At 38.1% G+C, this 20,926-nt stretch overlaps 1 protein-coding gene across 2 annotated transcripts; it reads left to right on the top strand.

The window, feature by feature from the left end:
• Positions 1-10,914: 10,914 nt before the first annotated feature.
• On the top strand, positions 10,915-16,677 carry LOC111434808 (filament-like plant protein 7). Of its 2 annotated transcripts, XM_023072192.1 has the most exons (7): positions 10,915-11,114; positions 11,321-11,383; positions 11,567-11,694; positions 12,727-12,865; positions 12,949-15,205; positions 15,295-15,352; positions 15,922-16,677. In XM_023072192.1, exons 3-7 carry the CDS (start codon positions 11,596-11,598, stop codon positions 16,420-16,422), a joined length of 3,054 nt encoding a protein of 1,017 aa, XP_022927960.1. In that variant the 5' UTR covers positions 10,915-11,114; positions 11,321-11,383; positions 11,567-11,595; the 3' UTR covers positions 16,423-16,677. The 2 variants fall into 2 exon arrangements, with proteins under 2 accessions (XP_022927960.1, XP_022927959.1); XM_023072191.1 differs by lacking the exon at positions 11,321-11,383.
• The last annotated feature ends 4,249 nt before the right edge of the window (positions 16,678-20,926 follow it).

The raw sequence follows: 20,926 nt of genomic DNA, 5'->3' as shown, positions 1-20,926 counted from the left end.
GAGAAGTGAGGAGTTGGCCTCAACTATAAAAGGGAGGTCCCTCAATTCATTTCATCATCCCACTTGAACAGTTTGAGCCAGTTAGAGAATACAGTTTTCGACGACTCATGGTCAACATTTTGGCTAATCCACCTTGGGTTTGATACACTCGGACCCTTTTCTACTAGTTTCAACTCTTCGGAATCGTTTATAGTTAGTATGACCACCTTTTAGCCGGTTTAAATTATTTTATGCAAAATTAGGTTTAGTTAGTTTAAATGACTAGGAGTAAGTATAAATTATTTTATGCTAAATTAGGTAAGCGAGAAGAGGTAAGTTTAAATTATTTTATGCTAAATTAGGTGAGTAACTCCCATAGTAGAATGCTAATCTATAATTGTGAAACTCATTAAGTAGAATTAAATTTCAAAGAGCAACGTTAAGCTAACATCAAGGAAGCCAGCATCAAGGGGTCATAGTAGCTTTGATCAAGGCCAACCAAGTAAGTGGTCTTACTATTAGTACGGTTAGAAATTGATGTTTGTAAGATGAAACGTGCTTCGTGGTTCTGCACCCGTCATATGCTTGATATGTGTGATATGTTTATGAAAAGATATGACTATGATATGTTTGTGAAAATGATATGACTATGATATGATTATGAAATGATACGACTATGATATGTTCATAAAATGATTGACTATGATATGGTTATGATATGATATGTGTGATATGTTTATGAAATGATATGACTAAGATATGTTATGGAATGATATGACTATGAATGTCGTTGATATATTATGTTAATATTTGATATGACTAACATATATGTTGTGACGTGTTTTATGATATGATAGGATATGATATATCGACGGATATGTTATGTGCATGATATGAGATAAACCAGGTATATTATGAATGATATGAGATTCAACCCCGATACATGCCTTAAAGACCATGTTGAAAAATGATATGATATGAAGAAAAACAGAGGGGGTTGTTTTACATGATAATGAATGAAAATGTTGCATCATTATATGTTCATGCATCAGGGAATATCCCCTTATGATGATGGTATAGACGAGTACGTTATGAGGCAGAAAAACGATCATTATGTTTATTATAATGTCATGAATGTCGCTATTCTTAATAGGTGTTTGGCAACAAAAACTCCGGAGAATGCTTGCATGACCAAGAAAGGAGTCCATGAGGTGTGTAAACCGACTGATGGGTCTATACTCGCATGTGTGGATTGTGTGTAAAACAACAAATACACATCTAATTACTCATTTAGAATAAATGCCTAGGGGATTATAGACTAAAAGAATAGGTCTCATTCATGATTGTATGTATTTGTATAACCCCAATAGTGGGGTCACTTACGGAGTATTTTTTAAAATAAAGTCATGTGCTACTCCTATTCAAGTAAAGGCAAGACACTCATGTACAGCTGACGACGACATCACAAGTCGAGACCATGACACATGCATAGAATAACTGTATTTATTTTTTTTAGACTTAAGTTAGAATAGGGTGTTTTTATCTTTAATGTTTATTTATTTTATTAAGAACACGTAAGTCCATGACAGTGTTTTATGTTAAAGTTTCAAATGATTATTTCCGCACAAATGAATATGTTATGTATACCGTAGCAACTTTAGACTAACAAAAATCTAGGGTCGTTACAGTGTGAACTTGGACATAGAGAATGTTGAATGCATGTGGGCTTGCAGTGATTCGTGGGCTTGGGCTGTGCGCTAGGCCGAGGGCATACGTATGGGCGAAGCTGACTGAAGGGAGGTTGGGTCGAGGTGTGGGAGTGATTTGGGTCTGGATATGTACCTGACCTAACTCGATTCATCTAGAGCCTTTCTTCATCACTCGAGAGTTAGCAACGACTTTTCCTTTTTCGACGATGACCCATGGTTGCATTATGGAAGCTAATTCCAATAGCAAGACCTCTAAATTTTAGACAATCACATTAGATAACGAAGGAATCGAGAAATTAAAGGAGAATGAAGTCAAACTCATAAATGAAAAGAACTTTTAACGACGATAATGATCTTCATTTTTTTCAACGTTGATTACTCTCGATTGTAGGGCTTGAAAACGAAGATTGAGAGAGAGAAATGTGGAAAGGAACTTTCATAACTTCCGGAAACTTTCACATTTTTAAAAGAAAATAGTTAACTACAATAAAAAAGACGATATTAAACATCTCATCCCAAACCTAACAACTTATTGCTTAGTTGATTTGATTGATTTTTTTTTTTTTCGTTCTCATTCATACGAACGCCAAAATATGATTTTGAAAAGACGGGTTGAAAGTGGCAATCATAGACTATAAATTATTTGAATAATAATGTTTTAATATTATTATTATTTTTTTTTTTTTTTTTTTTTTTTTTGGGGGTTTGGAAATGATAGATTGGAGTGTTTCCAAGGGGTGTTTGTGGGGGCTTCAAATGTTCCAATTCTTTCAAACACTTTCTCCAAAAACACAGACAATGTTGTCGCCAAAAGTAATTCAATTGCTATGGAATCCAATGTCCCTTCTCACCAACCAAACTTAATAAACTTCCATTGAAAACAGAGAAATTTTGTCCTTTTTCTTTGACTAAGTTACTTATAGTTCGAATGGCTTGCCAATGAGTATCAATTTTACCGTTCAACATTAAACCTTTGAAAGATACGTCTATTTTATGCTACCATGTTTAAGCTAAGTCAATAGTTATGCCTTATCAAACAAAATGATTAACTTCAATTTTGTTCACTTGAACTGACATGTTAAATGTCGAAATATATAGTTAAATCAAACATATGAACGAGATTCATAATTGAGAGTGAGCATTTTAATCGAAACACTTTCGGTTTAGGTTTGAAACCAAACTACAAACCGAGCCTAAGCTTTGATGCCAAACTACACCTCTCGACCTCGGCCTAGTTTCAAGAAGCTCATGGAGCTTGCTTTGTAGATGTGGGTCACCTCATGCGAGCACCAACCAATCGCCCACATCGGAGGACCACAATGCATCATCGGCCCACTCCATAGACTAGCTCAGCTTTGTATGCAGCCTTTCCACTTGCATGGCTCACGAAGAAGGAACCTATGGACAAAAGACTCACATCCCGCATTTGTAACCCATCAGCTTTTTCAAAGTAGGTTGTCTGTGGCCGTATGTCGGATGCCTTAGTTATGGTTGTCCAAGACGTGTTGTCTATGACCACATGTCCGTCTAAAACCCATTTTACTTCCTTTCATGTTAGATAGCTTTTTACTATTCTTGTTGTGATAACACAAGAGTGTATGACCGGTCACTAAAATCATGTCTACATCGGTCAAGGCAAAAATGCCCTAAAATGGATGTGACTAGTTGTCAATTCTTCCTACCTAAGTTATATGTTATCAAAATCGTTATTACTTATTTGCTTTTTAGCCTATAAACTTGTTTTCTTTAAAATTGTTTTCAATGTATTTTCTCGCTCACATTTTCTAAAATATTTATCTTAAATGTGAATCGTGACTCGAGTATATGCCAATATTGTCTACAAAATCTGAATTTCACACAGGTGACTTGTTTGCTAGGTTAGGACAAGTGTCGCACAATTTTTGTCGCACTACAAGTCGACTCCTTGAATTGTAGTATCTAAACATGTCCACTGCAAAATCAAACGACTATTTGACCTTAGCAACGATCAATCTTAAGACGAAAGATGAAACCAGACTTCTGTAAGTGGGGGTAATAGAAATTACCGACCCAACTCCCCAAACGGTGGGGAGGTGACAAACTTGAAGGCAGAGGACGGGAAAGCGGGTCCTCCCAGTGGAGAAGTATAACTCAATGGTACAATCCTCATAGCCAAAATAGTCGTGGTTAAGTCTCTTTGTCCTGCTGTATATGTAAGGGGGCCCTTCGAGAATCTGATGCTCATAGAACATGACACTATACGCCTTCTAAGCAAAACTTGGAGTGAATTTAAAAGCCGAGTATAAGACAATAGAAACAAAAATGTTGTGTTAAAGATCACGTATTTGTTTAGATTGCTGTATCTGATTAAATCTCCTTATAGTTATAGTTAGGAGTTAGATTTAGTTTGTTACCAGATTTTCTGCAAATTTTTCGGTAGATTTTCTAAATATCTTTTTGTATTCGTTGTATATATATAGAGCATTCTTGCTCTTCATAATATAATCTTCTTATCAACCATTCAATCACTCACTCTTTCACTAACAATTGGTATCAGAGCCATCTTCTTAAGGGATCTGTGAGATCAAGATGGAAGGAGTATCCAGTTTTTCCGCTGTTGCACCACCAGTCTTCGATGGAGACAATTATCAAATGTGGGCAGTTCGTATGGAGACTTATCTAGAGGCCTTGGATTTTTGGGAAGCAATAGAAGAGGATTACGAGGTCCCTCCGCTTCCCGTAAATCCTACTGTAGCACAAATCAAAATACAGAAGGAAAAGAAGACAAGGAAATCAAAGGCAAAAACTTGCCTATTTGCCGCGGTATCTCAAATGATTTTCATGCGAATAATGTCCCTCAAAACAACAAAAGAAATTTGGGATTATCTCAAGGCTGAATATGAAGGAGATGAGAGGATTCGTGGAATAAAAGTTCTGAATTTGATTAGGGATTTCGAGTTGCAGAAGATGAAGAAGTCGGAGTCAATGAAAGAGTACTCTGACAGACTTCTCAGCATTGCCAACAAGGTGAGATTGCTTGGTTATGTGTTAAATGATTCCAAGATTATTGAAAAGCTGCTGGTCACTATTCCAGAGAAGTTTGAAGTCACCATTACTACTCTAAAGAACACCAAAGACTTGTCAAAGAGTTCTCTTACAGAGCTCTTGAATGCTTTACAAGCACAAGAGCAAAGGAGATCTATGAGGCAAGAAGGGGTGGTTGAAGGTGTCTTACCTGTTGAGCATCAAGACAACAACAGGTATAAAAACAAGAAAATTTTCAAAAACCAATCGACGAATGGAGATCCATCTGCCAATTATCAGAAGACAAAAGGAGGAGGTTCCAAAAAATTCTATCCACCTTGCCGCCATTGTGAGAAGAAAGGTCATCCACCATACAAGTGTTAGAGAAGACCTGGCGTCTTATGCTCCAAATGTAATTAACTTGGACATGAAGCTGTGATCTGCAAAGCCAAAGATCAGGTGAAAGAAGTAGATGCATAGGTAGTTGATCAAGAAGAAGAAGAAGAAGATCAATTGTTTATGGTCACTTCTTCCTCAGGCAAAGAATCAAGTGAAAGCTGGTTAATTGACAGTGGGTGCACAAATCACATGACATATGACAAGGAGTTTTTTTAGGAATTAAGAGACACTGAAGTCAATTAAGAGACACTGAAGTCAAGAGAGTGAGGATTGGCAACGGTGAACACTTGAAAGTCAAAGGAAAAGGCACAATAGCTATAACAAGTTATGAAGGTACAAAATTTATTCCAGACGTTTTATTTGTACCTAAAATTGATCAAAATCTCTTAAGTGTTGGTCAATTACTTGATAAAGGCTATAAAGTGTTGTTTGAGAATAAGCAGTTGTTTGATCAAAGATGCTAGTAGCAAAGACTTGTTCAATGTCAAAATGAAAGGAAAAAACTTTGCTCTAAATCCAATGGAGTAGCACACCCATGTCATCCGGTACTGACCTTGAAAGACCATTTTCAAAGGAAGAGGCCCAACACTTCCGTCTCGTGACATTCGCCCACGTTGTACCACCCAAAAAACCAAAGAGTGGTTTTTCCGAATGTTAGTGGCCCCAAGGGTGGTGGACAGTTGACAAATGCCTCCACCTATAGTACATCTTGAGGTATTTTCAATCCTTCTCGAGTAGACGTCATTTTTGCAAGCGGACATACGGCCTCGTGCATAGTCCGTCAAGTATCTGATTGACAAAAAAATTTGGTGAGCTTTCATCTTTTGTATAGACGGACTTAATTCTAGAGTTGCATGTCGAAACTCATATCAAAACCTCGACTTTTGAGTAATGGCCCAGGGTCCTACTTAACCCTCTTCGAGCTTGTCTTTGACACCCGTGTCACATCGTTCTCTCAAATCGTGCATATGCCTCAACTTAGTTTCAATGCACACTCTTTGTGTGTTGGATGATGCACCATCCTCCTCGATCGCATCATGACACTTCTTGTCAGATGGGCGCCACTTGAGAGTCGACCCTTGTCTGTCCTATGTGTCGGGGTCACAACATACTTTCTCTTAGTGAGCTTGTGACATTCTTCCCATTTAACCTAGTCATCATCCTTGATAAATTTCTCGGGGGCACAATTATATTGTCAATTGTGACATTCTCCCCCGCTTAATGTCAGCATTGTCCCGATGATGATCCGAATATCGACTTGACTTTTCGGTTGACCCACTTACTTGTTCGTACTTTCAAAATGAATACAGAAATTTGCGCACTTTGTTTTTCAGGTGTGTGATGCTACTAGACGAGAAAATAGCGTGTTTGGAAAGCGTGGGGGTCACAGAGGGGAGCAATCCCAGGGCATCTATCTAGTCCTATTTTCCTTTGTAGTTTGACTTCCATGATTCTTCAATATTAAAACTTGTAAACAATTTGTTACATTGAATTGAAACTCTTTTCTTTGAAATCCAAGATTTTTGTGTTGATGTTAACTGTTTTCTGCCTCCATATCGCAGTTACGCTGTCTTTCGGCCATGGCCCGTTGTTAAAATTTTTGGATCGTGACACTTAAAAAAATAATTTAAGACAAATAGGTAACATAGTCATGTCACAAGGTATGCACGAATGAAAGTAGTTGGACTATCAAAACCCAAAACCTGATCTAGTATCACACCCAACACACCAAAACAACCTCTCATATATGTTCACATCAGCTATTTCGGGTAGACAATCAAACTCTAAACAATATCAACAAACCCACTTCCAAGAAGATTGAAAATGTGAAATAAAAAAAAGGTTAATTAATTGTAATGAAAAGGATAAATAAATGACGAACAAAGTTGAGTGGTAGCCAACCACTATGCAAGAAGTGGCTAGGCAAGCGTTGGTGGGCGCATTGAAGATAGTATATTGGTATTCAATTGAAGTGGACGCACGCAGAGTCATATCAATCATTGTCCAATTGCTATAAATAACACCGCATGGGGCTTTACTTTTTATAGCCTACCAACCACCTTCCCTCCAATGGGGCCCCGAATTTAGGGATCCTATCGCTATTATATTATTATAAATATCCCTTTATGTTCCTTTTCTTTTAAATATTTAGATTCTTCCCATTTATATCCTTTTCTTTTTCTCCTCTTTTTTTTTCCCTTTAGGTCGAGTTTGGATATTATAAATAATATCCAAATTTTCAAAACTATTTAAGAATGAGAAGCTCTGATGTCATGTTAAAATATAAGTGGGATCAAACGTTTGAAAAACATGAGTGAGATCAAAAGTCCTAATGGCATCTAAAGCCCGATTTTCATTAATGTTAATTAAATAGAATACAAACTGCTGACTAAATTCTAAAAATAAGAGAAAATATTCTACCAAAGATAAAATATAAATTCTAACTAATTAGAGCTGTATAAAATATATTTTTCTTTATTTTTTTTATTTGAAAAATTATTTTAAAAATAAAAACAAAAAATTAAGGTCCCACTCCATAATTATTTTATTTTTAGTGGGCCAAATTCTAAAAAAAAAATTATTTTTTATTTTCAAATTTTAGTTTTAAACACAAAACTAATAGTGGCATACATTAATTTTAAAAATAAAATAATTATCAAATAAGACCTTTAATTTATTTTCTAACTCTTAAATTTTCGGGGAAATGATGTTATTGAGACTAAAAATGTTATTCGATTTATACCAAAAATCATTTTTGAAAATATGTTTTTTTAATCATTCAAAATTAATTTGTTGTTTGATTTTTTGAGATTTTATTATTATCAAAATTGATAATAAATGAATAAAAGCATGTTTGGAAATGATTTTAGTTGTTTCAAAATCACTCTCAAGTATGTTCTTAGTCGTATCATAGAAAGCATACCATAAACTAGTTGTGTTTGTGAGATCTCACATTGGTTGGGGAGGAGAACGAAACACCCTTTATAAAAGCGTGGAAACCCCTCCCTAGTAGACGCGTTTTTTTAGGGGAAGCTCGAAAGGAAAAGCTCAAAAAGGACAATATCTACTAGCGGTGAGCTTGTGTCATTACATGTCGTGTGAATGACTAGAGGTGATGGAGAGACATTGTTGTTGATGCCTCCAAGCTCGAGAAATCTCAATGTCTCGAGTGGCTCAAACACTATTGTATCGAGTAAGTACACAGTTTAGTTTCGTTACTCCGTGTTTGAAAATGGTACTCGAGTTTTGAAGTTTCGAAGCCGAGGGGCCAACGTAGATTACTTCATACTATAAGCATCAACTTTAGTTTCATACCAAATAAAAATAATAAAACAAGGCATCCAATGAGAAAAAGAGAGATTAATTAAAGAAAAGCATAGAGAAAGAGTATAAAGAAAGAGAAGAATGGGAAGGTAATGGGGATTTAGGTGACACTTTAAGCTAAACAACCATGAATAAACACAAGGAATATGAGGGTCCAACGCTCTAATTAAACCCTAATTTTCTTAATCATATTCTTATTCTCATTATCATCACTATAAGGAAAGCTCAAGGGATTGATGCCAAAATATTAACCAATCACTACTCACCAAATCCTTTCTTCCTTTTTCTCACTTTAATTAAAGTACTCCCCTTTCTCTTTTCTTTTTCGTTTTTTTTAATGAATGTAACGGGACGGTTTTTCTTTCTTTTCAATTATTGTTGTGAGATCCCACATCGATTGGAGAGAGAAACGAGTGTCGGCGAGAACACTGGGCCACGGATGGAGGAGGATTGTGAGATCCCACATCTGGGTCCCGAAGGCAGGAGGATTGTGAGATCCCACATCTGGGTCCCGAAGGGAGGAGAATTGTGAGATCCTACAGCTGGGTCTCGAAGAGAGGAGGATTGTGAGATCCCACATCTGGGTCCCGAAGGGAGGAGGATTGTGAGATTCCATACCAGTTGGAGAGGGGAACGAAGCATTTTTTATAAGGGTGTGGAAACCTCTACTTAGAAAACGCGTTTTAAAAACCTTGAGGGGAAGCACGAGAAGGGAAAACCTAAAAAAGACAGTATCTGCTAGCGGTGAGGTTAGTGATGTTTACGTGTAGGTTAAGTTTATGTGAGAGTAAAAAAAAATTTAAGGAGGTATAACACAACTATATTTTACTTTGTAATTTTTAAAAATTCCCAACAGATGGCTTTACCACTCGGTCCCCGATGGGCAACATGGGATTCGGTATAGTAGCTCATGTTCGGTTGGGCTGCGTGTGTCCAGCGAAGTACGGTTCTGAAAGTGACTTCATTTCGCCAGTTCATTCTCAACTCCTCACTTTTATGTTAGTGGATCCATAGGTTGAGTCGGGGCTCTACGCTCTTTCTTTCTGTATAACTACTTAAAGTTATCTATATATAAACCTTTAACCGTAGTAGAATTTTTCGTTCGGGTATATATTAGTCGAGAAGGGTTTAAAACGAGAATTTTGATTGTGATATTGTAGAATGAAGTATGGGACAATGCCTAACATAAGAATGGAGAAAACGTCCCATCTTTTGTCTCATCCAAAATATCCTTTTCTTTATGTCCAAAACAGATTTGTCTCAAATAGTGCAATTTTATCATTAAAAAATAAATAATAAAAATAATGGACTTGAATAGAATAATTTATTGAAAATAAAAGTAATAATTTAAATTAAATAAACGCAACAAATCATTGTTCAGTCCATTATTCACAATTTTAAACTTATATATTATATGAACATCCACATAAAAATATTCAACATTTTATTCAAAAATTAAAATAAAAACATAAATCGATTGATTTTATTCAATAATTAGTGAGCAAATGCAAAATATTACTGAAAATATTACTGAAATTATGTGTGATGTCCAACATTGGTGGGAGAAGAGAACAAATCATCATTTATAAGAGTGTGGAAACCTTTCTCTAGCAGACGAGTTTTAAAACCTTAAAGGGAAGCCCGAAAGAAAAAGCTCAAAGAGGACAATATCTGCTAGGGGTGGATCTAGGTCGTTACATTATTACACTAATATCATCAATTATTGAAACGTAAATATTAGGTAATTATTCGTAATTTATTTAAAATTATAATATATATATATATATACGGTTGAATTGTGAACTCTGTTCAGGTTGTTCGGGTCACCAACCTAACCAACAGAAAACTTTGGGTTAATTCAAAAAAATTTCTCAACCCAACCCAAAACCAACTCAACCCGTGTATACCCCTACCTCCCTATTTCCAATTTCTCTTTTTTATTTTTTATTTTTGTCGATGCCGCTCTTATTTTAAGCTAGGAGGTAGGCTACCCCACTTTAGCTTGCTAGATTGGAAACCATAATCTCTCTAATTAGTACTACTAACTTTTTCGTGGCAATAGTGAGTAATAAATCAACAACAAAGGCTATTAAATGCTAATCCTTATCAACCTCGAAAGTTCAAAAAATAATTCCTTATAAATATACGCACGTGTGTATGAATATTAGTCGAGATTTAACACAAAATGCAAGAACCTTGAAATTATGAAATTTTGATATTATAAATATATAAGATAATATAATAATAATATCGCATAATGTAACACAATTGACATTGATAGTTGAGTTAGCACATTGAGATCATAATCATATATAATCATTTTTATATTTAGCGTAAAATAAAAAGAAATAGACGGCCAGGATTACGACCTCCGCTCTTTCGGTCCGTTGGATGAAAGCAAAAGCGACCCGCCAAAATTCCTCAACCAATCCCATCAACGACCACTAATCGTCCTTCAAACGACTCTCCCCTTCTCCTTCTCCTCCTCCCCTCTGTCAGATCACAGCCGACACTTTGCCTAACCATCTCTCTCTCTCTAGACTTTCTCTCTCTTCTTTTTTATTTTCACTTTTTCCCTTCTCCTCTGCTCTGTGTCCATTTCTGGTGGTTCTTTTTTCTCTTTTGCCCTGAAGAGGGCTTTTCTGTCGGCACAATCACTGCCATTCTTCCGGTTTTGGGACTTGCTCACATTGGAATGTGGTGAGTTTCATGAACCTGAACCGATTCTTCTTTACATGCAGCAGCTCTGTTTTCTGAATCTGGGTTTTTAATTTAAGAGGCAGGGGAAGAGGGGCTTTGTGTTGATTCTTGTTCTAGGTTGTTTTTTTTTCTTCTTTTTGGGTTTCTTTTTTGAGGTATATTTCCCCCTTTTTTTGCCCCTTCTTTGTGCTATTGTTTGTTTTCAGTGAAGAAAAGGGAACAGACTGGACTGTTGCAGGTTTTCTAGACTTATTTGACTGCCTATTGAGGTTCTACACCTTTGATTCTTTGATATTTAGTTTCTTTACCAAATGGGAAGTGTTTCTCTTGTATGTTGTCGAGAAGGGTTTTGTGGGTTTTGTCTGTTTTTGTGCAATGTCACTTGCTGATGGATAAACACCATGAGTTTGTTCTTTTAGAAGCTGAAGATTTTGCTTCATTGGTGAGTGCAGATAGTTGTTTTGGGATTTGAAACATAGTGATGGACCAGAAGACTTGGCTTTGGAGGAAGAAATCGTCTGAGAAGATCACTGTTTCTAGTGATAAACTGAATCTCTCTGTGAATAAAAATGAAGAAGAGGTAATCTGCTTTGCATAGTTGCTTACTAGTTTAATACTTTTGAGGAAATCTCTGAAGAAGAACACCTTATTATAAGATTTTTCTTTTTGGATCTTTTCCGTTTGCTTACATAATGAAAGTCGACTGTTCGAGTTAGATATATTTAGGCTGAAAATTCATGATGGACTGTTGCTTGTATGTGAGATCCCACGTCGGTTTGGGAGGAGAATGAAACATTCTTTATAAGGGTGTGGAAACCTCTTTCTAGTAGTTGAGGGGAGGCTTAAAAGGGAAAGCCCAATGAGGATAATATATGCTAACGGTGGACTTAGACTGTTACAAATGGTATCAGAGTCAGATACCGGGCGATGTGCTAGCGAGGAGGCTAAGACCTGAAGAGGGGTGGACACGAGGCGGTGTGCCACCAAGGATGCTGGGTTCCGAAGGGCGCTGGATTGGAGGGTCCCACATTGATTGGAGAAGGTAACGAGTGCCAATGAGGACGTTAGGTCCCGAAGGGGGTGGATTGTGAGATCCTACATCGGTTGGGGAGGAGAACGAAATATTCTTTATAAGGATGTGGAAACCTCTCCCTAGCAAACCGTTTTAAAAACCTTGAGGGGAAGCCCGAAAGGAAAAGCCCAAAGAGGACAATATCTTTTAGCGGTGGACTTGGGTTGTTACAAATGATATCAGAGCTAGACACTGGGCGATGTGCTAACGAGGAGGCTGAGCCCCGAAAGGGGTGGACACGAGGCGGTGTGCTAGCAAGGACATTGGGCTTCAAAGGGGTGGATTGGGGGGTCCCACATTGATTGGAGAAAGGAACGAGTTCCAGCGAGGATGTTGGGCACCAAGGGGGGTGTGAGATCCCATATCGGTTGGGGAGGAGAATGAAACATTCTTTATAAGGATGTGGAAACCTCTCCCTAGCAGACCATTTTAAAAACCTTGAGGGGAAGCCTAAAGAGGACAATATCGGCTAGCGGCGGACGGTTCCTTTGAAGTTTGGGCATAAAATTCCATATTTATTTATTTGATACTCTTTTGCAGACACTTCTTATCGACAAGGCACGGTTGGAGAAAGATCTCGAGCTTGCAAACGATAAGCTTTCTGTAGCTCTCTCTGAATGCAAGACAAAAGATGAACTTGTGAAGAAACTTACAAACATGGAACAAGAAGCCATTGCAAGTAATTCTTTGTTCTTTCCTTTTCTGCCATCCATTCATAGTTCCAACAGCTAATGCATCACTTTTGTAAACGCTTCAATATAGGATGGGAAAAATCAAAATCTGAAGCAGCAGACTTAAAACAAGAACTCAATGATGCTGTACAAAAGAGGCTTGCTGGTGAAGAGAGAGTGATTCATCTCGATGCAGCGTTGAAAGAATGCATGCAGCAGCTACGTTTTGTTCGAGAAGAGCAAGAGAAAAGGATTCATGATGCCGTCTCAAAGACGTCGAATGAATTTGAAAGATCCCAAAAGATTTTGGAGGATAAGTTAGACGATACTGGTAAAAGGCTATCGAAGTTGAGCGGCGAGAACACGCAACTTAGCAAGGCTTTGTTGGTGAAGGAAAAGATGATTGAAGATCTAAATAGACAGTTGGGTGGCTTGGAGACGGATCTAAATGCGTTAGTATCTCGATTAGAATCCACAGAGAAAGAAAACGGTACACTAAAATATGAAGTTAGAGTGCTCGAGAAGGAGGTCGAGATTCGGAATGAGGAGAGGGAATTTAATAGACGAACGGCTGATGCATCGCATAAGCAACATTTGGAGAGTGTGAAAAAGATTGCGAAACTCGAATCAGAGTGTCAAAGACTGCGCCTCCTTGTTCGGAAAAGGTTGCCAGGTCCTGCAGCCTTGGTTAAGATGAAAAATGAAGTTGAAATGCTTGGACGGGATTCATTTGAGATCAGAAGACGGCCGAAGAATCCAACAGGTTCCTTGGACTCTTCGCTCGAGAACTCCCCGGAGACTCCGAACAGACGTATTAACGTTCTAACCTCCAGAGTGTCAGCATTGGAAGATGAAAACAGTGCTCTCAAGGAAGCTCTCAACAAAAAGAATAATGAACTTCAAGTTGCTAAAATCATGCACGCTCGTACGTCTCCAAAACCGTTGCACGTTGAATCACCACACGAATTATCAAATGGCTATAAACTCATGGAATCAGGAAAGAGTAGTCTAACAGTACCCGAGCTCCCTCATGCTTCGATGTCTGACACCGGGAGCGACGATAAGGTTAGCTGTGCCGAATCATGGGCTTCTGCAGTGATTTCAGAATTGGATCACTTCAAAAATGGTAAGCAGAAAGGGTCAACAACAACATGTAAAGTAGTTGGATCTTCTGATTTGGATCTAATGGATGACTTTGTTGAAATGGAAAAATTGGCTATTGTCTCTGTCGAAAAGTCTTCTGCAAATTCTCGAATTATTTCAAATGAAGTTGATGGAAAAGCCGAGTCATTGGAAACCGAGCTAAACGGATATCACCCTGAACCAATATCGAAGGAGACAGTCCAGAGGTCTAATAGTAATCTTGGCTCCTGTTTAACATGCCCCGATTGGCGTCAAAGTATCTTGAAAATGGTCTTCGACCAAAGTAGTTTCTCGAAAAGAGCCCCTGAACTGATACTGGAGGATATTCGAGCAGCGATGAAACACGATAATCCAGAAAATTCTACTGATACAAAAGGTCGCATGTTGAAGCATGACCAGCAAGAGGGTCTATGTGGTTCGGTATCGAGATTGATTGAGCTCGTAGAAGGGATTAGTGTGACATCTTCAGATGATAACATCTCGTCCTCGAGAACGGATGGTAGTTTCTATTCTGAAACACCTACAGGCTATACGGTTCGAGTTTTCCAATGGAAAACGTCTGAACTCACCACTATTTTGAAGCAGTTTATACAGATCTGTTGTGATATGTTGAATGGAAAGGCAAATATTGACAGCTTTCTGCAATCACTAAACTCCACTTTGGATTGGATTATGAACCATTGTTTTTCACTTCAAGATGTTTCAAGCATGAGAGACTCCATAAAGAAGCATTTCAATTGTGAGGATTCGCGTAGCGACCGTGATCTGGAAATCGGGATGAACGTTCATGTTTCAGAAGTCGATAAATCATGTGTTCCTACAGAACAGATTTCATGTTTGAAAAAGGATACTGTTTCAAATGACCATAACGCCCCAACGGGAGAGCTGCAATCGACATTGTCAGAAGAAAATAAAGAACCGAAAGAAGAGCTAACAAGTGTAGAAACTGCGAAGAAAGGTCGCGAAACGTTACTGAATCAACTTCAAGAATCTGAGAAGAACGTTGTCAACTTGCAGGAGGAAAGTCAAACTGTCGATCAGCGCTTGGTGAATCGAGATCTGGACGAAGAGCTTACGGCTGCTCGAAATGAACTAAATGAGAGTCGTAGAAAGTTTGCAGCTCTAGAAGTTGAATTGGACAATAAGAACAATTGCTTTGAAGAATTGGAGGCTACATGCCTTGAACTGCAACTTCAGTTAGAAAGGTTTTGAATTCTCTATGATTGTCTTTTATTGAACATCATTAGTGATCTTAAAATTTGTTTCTTTAAATCTGATATGTTTTTTGATTCAGCACACGGAGACAAAACCCGAGCACGGATCTCGGTCAGGAAGAGAAACAACTACGCACGGTACGTTCATTTCATATTATAATGTTTTCGTTCCTATGGGGATGTGTAGCTTGGATGTGTTAGGAATCACGGATCTCCACAATGATATGATATTGTTCACTTTGAGAAAAAACTCTTATGGTTTTGATTTGGGCTTCCCCAAAAGGCTCGTACCAATGGAGATGTATTAGCCAATGTGGGACTCCCTCCCAACAATCCTCCCCTCGAACAAAGTATACCATAGAGCCTCCTCGGAGGCCTATGGAGCCCTCGAACAACCTCCCCTTAATCGAGGCTCGACTCCTCCTTTGGAGTTCTCGAACAAAGTACACCCTTTGTTCGACACTTGAGTCACTTTTGACTACACCTTCGAGGCTCACAACTTCTATGTTCAACATTTGAGAATTCTATTGACATTGCTAATTTAAGGGCATGACTCTGATACCATTTAAGAATTACGGATCTCCACAATGGTACGATATTGTCCACTTTGAGCATAAGCTCTGCCTCAACAATCCTCCTCTCGAACAAAGCAGCCATAGAAGTATATTCTACCGCTAAATTTCAAAATTTGTTCAACAATTTTGCAGGAATGGGAGATAACAACTGCTTCTGAAAAACTAGCAGAATGCCAAGAGACAATTCTTAACCTTGGGAAGCAGTTGAAGGCTCTAGCTACACCCAAAGAAGCTGCAATTTTAGACAAGGTCATCCCCACTCCAAACAATGAAACGCAAACATTTAGCATATCCGACACCCCAACCACAAACCCGGTGATCGTCACAACATTGATCCCAACTGTTTCCGATACAAAGATGACAAATAATCGGTTCTCTCTATTAGATCAAATGCTTGCAGAAGACGACGCGTTCCCTAGAGATCATAAAATTCCAAAGCCTATAGAAGTTGCAGATCCACAGAAAGCAATTCTGATATGGAATGGGCATAAAAACGGCGTCGACAAGGATAGAGTTGGTAATTTGGCTATCGTACCGAGCAGAAAACGGGGAGACGTTGGGCTGTGGAGGAAGCTGTTATGGAGAAAGAAGAAAGTGAGGAGCCAGAAAAAGAGCCTTCTACTTGCAGCATGAAAGCGGGGTTAGTGGTTTTTCTGGTTTGGTTTGGTTTTGTGTGGTGATTGTTTGTTTTGTAATGGTTGAATGATTTGTGGTGTACATATAATGTGTAAACCTACCCTTTCATAAACTGCATTGCACATTGTATCCATTTGATGAACATATAACCTTATATGCTGAGTTGCTGACACTTTGTAAATCTACAAGGATAGGATACTGATGTGACATGGATGGTGTAATATACGTCTTCCGACCGCAAATTTTATGTTATTTCATTGTGTGCATATGCATTTTTCGTATATACGTTGTGTGTGAAGGATGATGGTCTGATATCATGGTAAGAATGAGAAACAAAAGTAACTCCTAAGAGAAAATATATCAAATATACTATTAACGAAATTTTGAAAATAAGTAAAAAAATCCTCATGGACTACGGTTGTATAAAATATATTCCAATAAGCTCGTTGCAACGGTTTTGAATTAATTTTGGTTTTTAAAATTTGGTGAATGTTTTAAGAAATTTAAAAGAATTTTGTAAACGAAAAAGAAGGGTTTTAAAACGTCTCAAGATATTAAATTTTCATAAGAAAATGTCCATGGATTTGACCTTGTCATGGAAGTGAATCGACATTTTCATTGTGTAACAAAAAAAAAGTCTATTAAATATTAATACAGAGCAATAAAATGTTTATTTATTAATTTAAATATCTTTAAAAGAGCATCCATTAATTTACTAATGATGGACATAATTCGTGAACTTGGTAATAGCAAGCCTCATCTTCTTATTATCACTATAGGAAGCAGTTTGCGCGTGCGGCTTGCGATTGGTATCCTTCCCCGCGCGTGAGGGCGCATGAGAGGCCCGTTTTCGTCTATTTGTGTTATGTTTGTCCGATTTTTGTTCCGATTCCAATTCTAATAATGTTTTTATGTGAATAGGGACCTAACCGAGGAAAATCAGTATTTTTGGGGCATAGAAACGCTAGGGAAAGGGCATGCATGGATATTTAGGAAGAAATACTTGTTGGGTCACTTGAATTGCATGTATGCTAGTTATTTGCCTTAGGTTGTAGATTTCTATGATTGAAATTAGGCCAGTTGATTGTATTGGGTAAATTATCTGACTGTTGTCATCCTGCTTTAAATTTCTGCTATATGTATGCATATGTCTAATTCATGTTGGAATTGTGTACTCCGCGTTCCGGGTGCTTAATGGAGGTCATCACCCCGTTAAGCTGCATGTCTAATTAGCATGAATTATGTATTATGATATTAGATGGACGGTTGCATGCATACTCTATTATTTTCTATGACCCATTACTATGATAGGCCTAGGGATTTGCGGTTAGGAGTGACAAGTCACTCAAGCTAGACCTAACCTTCCCCTAGGAACCTAACACATTACCACGACGACAAGGTTCCTTAAGAGTGTTCTTAGGTTGCTAGTTGTGTGAACGGTACATATAGCTTCGTGGGAGGACTAGAGGTTCCTGATCAGTTCTTACTGCTCCCATCCGTTTCACATGGAAAATGTGTCTCCATGTTGTACAGCCCATTAGCCGCATGGGAACGGGTTGGGCATGCCCCCCATAGGTGGACTATATGGGCTTAGGAGGTATTCAACACACCCTTAGGCTAGATACCATGTAGTCTTAGATAGCCATGCAGAGGTAGCGCCTCATAGAGAGATACTGACCATTTCAGCTTGGCATAAGGAACCCTTGGTATCAAATAAAAGGTCAGTGAACCAGTGAAGCTGCAAGAAGCAAGCTCCAATGGCTAAGTTCCAAGGGGCAAGCCCCAAGGGACTAAGACTAGAACCAGATGTTCTAGAGCCAATTAGGAGCCCGTGAGAACCTGTTAAGTTAGGATGCGATGAGAGCTACAAGTAGGTGGCTTACTAAGTATAATTTTTATATTCATCTTTGCTATGTTTTCCTTTTTTAGGAGCACGAGGCGTCAGTCAAGGGCGGGCGTGATAGAGATGGAGATTGTCACAAAGGAATTTGTTGTCCCAGGGCGTCATTTGCATTTTTTCATATTTTGTTTCAAAACTATTAATTATTTTTATTTGTTGTTTCGAAATTATAATGGAAATAAATGATTTTGCTCTATTGCATTTTCAAATTTTTTGTTGCATTCATGTGTCGTAAGTCATGACTCGTAGTAAAATATTAGGTTGTGACAGAAATGGTATCAGAGCTAGACACCGGGCGATGTGCCAACGAGGAGGCTATTTCTCGAAGGGGTAGACACGAGGCGGTGTGCCAAGTAGGATGTTGGGGCTTAAAGGGGGGTGATGGTAGGGGTCCCACATCGATTTCAGAAAGTAATGAGTGCCAACGAGAACGCTGGGCCCTGAAGGGGGGTGGATAGTGAGAATTTCACATTGGTTGGGGAGGAGAACGAAACACCCTCTGTAAGGGTGGGGAAACCTTTCCCGAGCAGACGTATTTTTAAAATCTTGAGGGGAAGCTCGAAAGAGAAAGCTCAAAGAGGACAATATCTACTAGCGGTGGGCCTGGGCCGTTACAACACCGACACCAGATTACCGCTACGTAGGTTAAGCTAGATACCTAAGTCTATTCACAGCAAGAATGAAATATCTAGGTCCTAAAGAAAGCTCATGGTCTTCTGCTAAGTTAAGGATGCGATGAGAGGCTGCAAGTGTTGTTTACTAGATATACTTATATACTCATCCCTTTCTACATTTTCTTTTTCAGGTGTTTGATGATGTTGGTCAAGGCGAGGGGGTGCTTCGGAACTTAGTAGTCATAGAGGAATGTGGACATGGGGCATCTGTCTTGTCTCCCTGATTTGTAGTTGTCATTTCATTCATATCTTTTGTATCTCATTCTCATTCCCTCTATAACGAATGAAACATACGTATGTACATGTTTTCAATTTTACCTTGGTATTGCAAATGATGTTAAATTGTTTTAAATTCGCACGAATTTGTTTGGTAGTTTTCTCATTGTAATCTCATAGATTCGTCTTGCATTCTATAGTCTGTTAGTCAAATTTAGTCTTTTGATGCCTCGAAATTTGGAGGTGTGACGGATTGCTATTAGAGCTATTTCTTTTTATGTCCAGTAGACATTTAGGGTAGATAATAGTAAACCTCTATGACACAGCCGGCCGACACACCGTACCACGGCTAGGTAAGTTATATGAATTTGAAAATACGGATTAAATTGATAAGAAATTGTGCTTCTTTGTTTTTTCAATTATAAATGAATTGTTGGATTGCTTATACTATTCTATTTGTGATTAACGTGTTGGTCAGGTTTTGTGAAAGGCACAGTCAGACGCAACTTGACCTTAACTCGACGGTTTAAAAAGACGGGCAATTTTTTATACAAAATCAATCAAAGAGAATTTAAAACATAATATACATTGTCGTGGCACCTGGGGCTTTTAGGTCTATGGAACCTACTGACATTATATTTATATTTACCTGAAAAAATTAGAAAACGTGGAGTGAGTACAAGATTTAGTAAGTAGCCTACTTGTAAACTCTTGATTGTGTCCTTGGTATGCTAAGGGTACCACACTCGTTCTTGTCTTGTTCTGGTTTTTGTAGCAAGTACTTAGGCCCCTTTAGTTCTGTTCTTGACTTGTGAGTTCTTATCATGATCTATCTTGAGTAGCTTGGTCTTTGGATCATGAAGTCTCAACCTTGGTTCTGATTTAAGGGCATTAGTACTAAGGTTATGGATTCTTGTCTTCAAAACTTGGATCGTGATTTATGTACTAGTTCTTGATTGTTGTCTCGTTCTTTGTTACTTTTTAGGTTCTTGTTCTATTCTCGGTTTGTCCTCCAAAATACTCCTCCTAAGATTTATAGTACTAGTCATGAAGCTGACAACCTATGTTCAAGGCTTCATGTATTCTAAGCAACACAGTCTAACATACGTCCAAGGCTTCATGCGTTCTAAGCGACGTAGTCTGAACCCGCATCCAGGGCCTCATGCATTTCCTGCGATACAATCTGAAACCTATGCCCAAGGTTTCATGCATTCCAAGCAGTATAGTTTGAATACCTACACCAAGGCTTCTTACATTTCAAGCAGCGTAGTCTTAAAACCTACTTCCAAGGCTACTTACGTTCCAAATGATGTAGCCTAATCTTGCATCTAGGGTTTTGATATGGAAATCAACCCAAGGGAAAGTATGGAACGGATTACCTTGATGATCAAGATCAAGAATAAAGAAAACTCGTTTCTAAACTCGTGATTCGAATCACTCCACAAGAGGTTTGATCAATACCACTTGAATGACTCTACATGCAAGTTCTAAACACAAAAATTTGCAAAGAAAGTTTTAGCTCTCAACAAATCTAAAATAGAAATTCTATTCTTAATTCTAAAATATGATGTCTAATCAAAGAAAAGAAGGCTTTATATAGCCTTTACAACCTTAATCTATGTCATACATAACTCCCAAATTAAATGGGCTAGTAAATGAGAAAGACTCATACCCTCCATATTAAAATGGCTAGTTAATGGTGGAATATAGT

This window comes from Cucurbita moschata, unplaced genomic scaffold, assembly GCF_002738365.1.
Source record: "Cucurbita moschata cultivar Rifu unplaced genomic scaffold, Cmos_1.0 Cmo_Scf00046, whole genome shotgun sequence".
Classification (NCBI taxonomy): Eukaryota; Viridiplantae; Streptophyta; class Magnoliopsida; order Cucurbitales; family Cucurbitaceae; genus Cucurbita; species Cucurbita moschata.
The sequence above is the reverse complement of the archived record's forward strand: the minus strand, read 5'-3'. Positions and strand labels throughout refer to the sequence as shown.

Coding starts and splice junctions, on each gene's coding strand:
- LOC111434808 (XM_023072191.1), top strand. CDS start 11,596: ATGGACCAGAAGACTTGGCTTTGGAGGAAGAAATCGTCTGAGAAGATC. Junction 12,866..12,948: donor GGAACAAGAAGCCATTGCAA/GTAATTCTTTGT, acceptor GCTTCAATATAG/GATGGGAAAAATCAAAATCT. Junction 15,206..15,294: donor CTGCAACTTCAGTTAGAAAG/GTTTTGAATTCT, acceptor TTTTTGATTCAG/CACACGGAGACAAAACCCGA.